Source organism: Zootoca vivipara, chromosome 15, assembly GCF_963506605.1.
Source record: "Zootoca vivipara chromosome 15, rZooViv1.1, whole genome shotgun sequence".
Classification (NCBI taxonomy): Eukaryota; Metazoa; Chordata; class Lepidosauria; order Squamata; family Lacertidae; genus Zootoca; species Zootoca vivipara.
This window is the reverse complement of record NC_083290.1, coordinates 20,889,734-20,895,776: the sequence shown is the minus strand read 5'-3', so window position 1 is coordinate 20,895,776 and position 6,043 is coordinate 20,889,734. Positions and strand designations below refer to the sequence as shown.

General features: G+C 45.5%; 1 protein-coding gene across 1 annotated transcript; it reads left to right on the top strand.

Annotated features, from left to right (window-relative positions):
- Positions 1–2,219: 2,219 nt before the first annotated feature.
- On the top strand, positions 2,220–5,667 carry LOC132591184 (uncharacterized). The gene is made up of 2 exons (XM_060268380.1): positions 2,220–4,508; positions 5,258–5,667. The coding sequence occupies exon 1, from the start codon at positions 2,376–2,378 to the stop codon at positions 3,972–3,974; it is 1,599 nt and encodes a 532-aa protein (XP_060124363.1). The 5' UTR covers positions 2,220–2,375; the 3' UTR covers positions 3,975–4,508; positions 5,258–5,667.
- Positions 5,668–6,043: the final 376 nt, after the last annotated feature.

Genomic DNA, 6,043 nt, shown 5'->3' with positions numbered 1-6,043 from the left:
ATCTAGCCTTGGTAACCTTGCTACCAGTTCGGCCCTAAATGTGCTTGAATGATACCTTCCATCCTCCCCGCTGGTCGCTGCAGCAGGATCCAGCCTCTTTTGTCTTTCCCCACCTCTTCCCCTCCCTGCATCCTCAAAGTACCCAGCCACATTCCCCGGGAGCTCTCCAGCTCTTTCAAGAAAGTATATAAAAGTATCTTATTATATATTCTCCTTGGCTGGCCTGTTTATTAAGGGAGCTAATTCCCCTGTCTTGTTGGAGGAAAATATCTTCCTTTTCTGTCATACTTCACTCGATCTTTGTCCTTTTTGTTTAAGAAGAAGAAGCGCCGCAGGCTTAGAGGTGGTTTTGATATTCTCAAAGTCAACGTCCCATACCGGTAAGAACAAGATATAATCTATGTGTGTGCCGAGGAGGCGTAAAGTTACCTGAATATAAAGAAGGACTTGTGTGACGGATTGGCCTGGTGGGCAAAAGAACTCCAGGGTGCAGAGAGTTAAACCCCAACCTCCTGGATAAATGACGCATTCCATTCCTGAGGGGCGGGACTGCCAGGAGTTTAAAAGGAATGGGAGGGAGTTAATTCGGGTGAGAGGGGTGTGCGAGCGAGGGAGAGGTGGTTAGGCAGTTGGCAGTTGGGAGTTAGGGAGTTGGTAGAGAGTAGAGTGCTAAAGAGGGATGCAGGAGCTGTATGAAGAAAACTGTGTTAAATAAAAAGATAGGTGCTTTTAAGAACCAAAGAAACTCATGTTTATAAGTTAAATAATAAAGTTAATTGTGCTTAAACGTTCACTGACTCGGCAGTGTCTCAGTACCTTCAGAGGTGTGACAAAGAGGGGAGAACAAAGCTTTCCTGGGGAAGAGGAAACTGCTGTTTCTCCTGTCATACAAAGGGCTGGTTGGGGAAGCCGAAGGAGCCACATAGTTGCCTAAGGGAGAGGCATACTGTAGCTGTAGGGAACCCAGGGAGGGAGACCCCACTGGTGGCCATAGGTTTCGAACGCAGAGCCTGAGGTACTCTGGAGACAAGTCCAATTTGGACTCTGGAGGTTTTTTTTTCTCCTGTTTGTGGAGAAGCACAGGGAGAGCCTCTGAGGTTAAAGCAGTGAGGTGGGGGATCCATCACATTATTGGTGGCAGCGTCGTGATCTGAATCCACAACCAAAGTTGAAGTTTGTGGGAGTTTTAAAACGATATTTTCCAGAGAAGGAAAATGGCACATTTAAGAAAAGCAAGAGAGGCTAAAGGGGATGAGAGGACAGAAGGGGCTGAGGGGAGCCCAAATTCTGAATTAGAGCTTATGAGATTGAGAATTGAGATGTCTAGAATTGAAAGTGAAAAGGAGAAGGCTAGGATTGAAGTTGAAAGGGAAAAGTTAGCGGCTGAGGAGAGAATGCAGTCTGAGAAATTAAAAACACAATTGGAGCAGGAGAGATTGCAAGCAGAAAAGGAGATGCAGCTGGGGAGAATGCGTTTGGAAGAGATTCAATTGAGAGGAGAGGTATCTCCAAATAGAGAAAATGTGGAGGTTACCTCAGCAAACCTCAAGAGATTCCCAAAATATGTAAATGGGGATGATGCCGAAAGCTTTCTATTCAGTTTCGAACGCATTTGTCAGGAATTAAAAATAGCTGAGGCGGACTGGATGATGTATCTGAGGCCTCAAATATGTGGCATCTTGAGTGAAATATACTCAGACTTAAGGGATACTGAACTATCCAGTTATGAGATATTTAAGCAGCGGGTGAGAGTACGCTGTGGGCTAACTGCTGATCAAAGCCGAAAAGCCTTTAGAGAACTAAAAAGAGGTCCCAAAGAGACATTTTCTCAGCTGGCAAGCAAGCTAGATCGTTTGCTGGACAGGTGGATTCAGGGGAGCGGGGTGACCAGTTTCCAAGAATTAAAACAGCTAATTTGTGTGGAGCAGTTTTATAAACATGTCCCTATGAATCTACGCTGGTTTATTAAAGACAAAAGGCTGATGGATGTGTCCAAAATGGCTTTAATATTAGATGAGATTGAAGGAGATTGTCCTGAAATGCTGATTCCAAGGCAGTGGCCAAAGAACAGGCAGATGAAGCCTTATGAAAAAGGGGAGAAAGCTGACCGGGCTCCTGACAAAGTAGACACTCCAGTAGTCAGAAAAATATCTTGCTATTTTTGTGGATTAGAAGGTCACATAAGATCAAGATGTCTGCAATTAGCAAAAAAACAAAATGCCAACACGGCTACCAAGTCAGTAAAGTTGCTAACCCAAGCTGAGGTAAAAAAATCACCTCAGGAAAGTAACCCCGAATCAACTGTCAGTGCCTCAGAGACTGTGGCTAACATAAGGCAGGTCTGGAGAGCTGATCAGGGGATTAATAAAGACTTTATGGAGCCAGTGATTTTAAATAATCAAGAATATTTGGGTTTACGTGACACAGGTGCAGAAGTGAGTCTGGTTAGATCACACTGTGTGACACAGGATCAGTACCTTAAAGACCAAACTTTTAGTCTGAAGGGAATATGGGGTCCTGAGTTCGAGGTTCCGGTAGCAGAAGTGGATATTGTTTATAATGGCGTGAGGAGAAAGTGGAAAGTGGGCGTCTGGGATAACATCGATACACCATTTCTGATAGGCAATGACGTAATCAAGCCTGAATTTAAGGTTCAAGTTGTCACTAGAGCCCAAACCGAAGCAAAAGGGAATCCATTAACTGCAGTAGAAGAGGCCCAAGCCGATCCTGAGGGGAACGGAATGTTGGGGAGAATGTCAGTTGTAACCACCATAACTGCCAACAGGGCCCAGTTCCTAGCAGAACAGAGGGAGGAGGAAACTCTGAAGGGACTGTGTGAAGAAGATAAAGGGCAGTACGGCACAGTGGTGTCAGTAGAAAGGCCCAGGGTTTCTTGTATAAAGGAGGAACCACTAATTAGTAAATCTGAGACAGGCAAAACTGCAGCGGAGTGGGAAAGCAAAGAGCAATCAGTGTTGCCAGAGAAGACCAGTCTGCAAGAGCCGCAATTGGCACATGATGCCCCCACAACAGCGCATTTTGAAATAAGCCAAAAGGAGATAGTCCAAAACCAAATTTACTGGACTGCTATAAACAAAGACACCAGAGGTTCTAAAAGGGAGAACAGTTTTATTTTAGACCTCGCGGACAGAGCCCTAAGATTACCAGAGGAGATTCCTCTGAGGGAGAACAGAGATAAGACTGTGTTCAAAGTCAATGGAAATGATTTAACAAGACAGAGCTTACCTAAGGAGCTCATAGCCGACTTGGGTATGAAGGAGGTGTTGCCACTTGGCGGAGTTAGCTGTGTAGGGACGGCAAATAGCTTCCCGCAAACCAAGGAGCTTAGTGAAAAGAATGAGGGAACACCGACCTCGTCTGTGACACCTTTTCCTTATCACCAACATTACAGGGTGGCTGAACGTCGGCAACCATCTGTGTTAAGTTTTGACTTACTTGTTCAGGAAGGCAAGGTTTATAGCCCTTCTGAGCTGGTAGATGGACAGCAAACCAGTGCACTGTTACATCTATTACTGCCTGAAAGGAAGGAGGAAGAGAGCGTGGCACATCCAGTGATTATATCTAGCATACTGGAGCTGCCTTGCTATGTGCCAGAGACTGAAAGGCAAGCTGTAAGCAGAGTGCACAGGGCACAGCAGTGCTTGGAATCAGGGGGTGCATTCCTAATTACAAATGGGAATCCCTTGCATGGCAAAAAGGAAGCTCGAAAATGCCAAGGTGCTGCACATTCGTCATCTTGTGATCCTGCTGAGGCCGAGTATGTTCCAGCGAGGAGTCGGAAACAACGGGAGGTCCACAGGAAAATGATTGCCCGAAAGCGAAAGTGGCTTGAGATTTGCTTGCGCCGGACTATTGCACCGAGAGGCATGTTCCAGTACCATCTGAAACTGTCTGCAGAGTCGTCAGTGCAAGGCAGAAGATCTGCTCAACGCATGGCCGGTGCAGCGCAATGAAGGAAAAGCGACGCGGCAGGAGGAGGAAAAAGGACTTGTTAAAGTGCAACAATTTTCTTCCAATGCAGAGTCGTCAGGAGTCCCACTGACTAACACAGCTAAAGACAATCTTATGCACCACTTATCGAGACTTATTCCTTCTAAAGTCATAATTGACTGGTGGGAGGAGGGTTTCTTTTTATTTATTAGGTGTCGCAAGAAGAATTGCTGAGAACAAGTGCCTTCATCATTTGGGGAGAATCTATTGTGCTTTTGTTGAAGGTGACAACTTGATCTTTTTATGACAGCAGTGTATTTCAATGTTGCTAGAATTTTGAAAATGTTTTTGATGGTATGGTATCAATTCTGTTTTGGTTGGGACACATAAATGTTTAGTGTATAATTTTTGGGGAAAACCCTGATTTTTGAATAGAAGGAAAGGTTTAATTTTACACTATATATACATAGGTGGGTATTATTGGGAAAATGCATTCTATTTCTTTTGAAATGTTAAAGTGTATAGTGCATATGTAAGCGTGTATATCTGAAGTCTAGGTTGTTGTTGTTGTTTAGTCGTTTAGTCGTGTCCGACTCTTCGTGACCCCATGGACCATAGCACGCCAGGCACTCCTGTCTTGCACTGCCTCCCGCAATTTGGTCAAACTCATGTTCGTAGCTTCGAGAACACTGTCCAACCATCTTGTCCTCTGTCGTCCCCTTCTCCTAGTGCCCTCAATCTTTCCCAACATCAGGGTCTTTTCCAAGGATTCTTCTCTTCTCATGAGGTGGCCAAAGTATTGGAGCCTCAGCTTCACGATCTGTCCTTCCAGGGAGCACTCAGGGCTGATTTCCTTAAGAATGGATAGGTTTGATCTTCTTGCAGTCCATGGGACTCTCAAGAGTCTCCTCCAGCACCATAATTCAAAAGCATCAATTCTTCGGCGATCAGCCTTCTTGATGGTCCAGCTCTCACTTCCATACATCACTACTGGGAAAACCATAGCTTTAACTATACGGACCTTTGTCGGCAAGGTGATGTCTCTGCTTTTTAAGATGCTGTCTAGGTTTGTCATTGCTTTTCTCCCAAGAAGCAGGCGTCTTTTAATTTCGTGACTGCTGTCACCATCTGCAGTGATCAAGGAGCCCAAGAAAGTAAAATCTCTCACTGCCTCCATTTCTTCCCCTTCTATTTGCCAGGAGGTGATGGGACCAGTGGCCATGATCTTGGTTTTTTTGATGTTGAGCTTCAGACCATATTTTGCGCTCTCCTCTTTCACCCTCATTAAAAGGTTCTTTAATTCTAGGTTAACTGCAGGTATAGGGGTAAGTTTAGCAGGGGAATTGAGAGTTGCAACACAGGTTTGTGTAAACAGCGCACCTGGGGGGAAGGTAAGCCAGGAAATTCACGACTCTATCTCCCTGCTTCGGCATTACTCTGATATTTTTGAGTATGCCTGCGCAAGGGTTTTCGGGGGAGGGGAGAAAATGTGACGGATTGGCCTGGTGGGCAAAAGAACTCCAGGGTGCAGAGAGTTAAACCCCAACCTCCTGGATAAATGACGCATTCCATTCCTGAGGGGCGGGACTGCCAGGAGTTTAAAAGGAATGGGAGGGAGTTAATTCGGGTGAGAGGGGTGTGCGAGCGAGGGAGAGGTGGTTAGGCAGTTGGCAGTTGGGAGTTAGGGAGTTGGTAGAGAGTAGAGTGCTAAAGAGGGATGCAGGAGCTGTATGAAGAAAACTGTGTTAAATAAAAAGATAGGTGCTTTTAAGAACCAAAGAAACTCATGTTTATAAGTTAAATAATAAAGTTAATTGTGCTTAAACGTTCACTGACTCGGCAGTGTCTCAGTACCTTCAGAGGTGTGACAAAGAGGGGAGAACAAAGCTTTCCTGGGGAAGAGGAAACTGTTTGCTGTTTCTCCTGTCATACAAAGGGCTGGTTGGGGAAGCCGAAGGAGCCACATAGTTGCCTAAGGGAGAGGCATACTGTAGCTGTAGGGAACCCAGGGAGGGAGACCCCACTGGTGGCCATAGGTTTCGAACGCAGAGCCTGAGGTACTCTGGAGACAAGTCCAATTTGGACTCTGGAG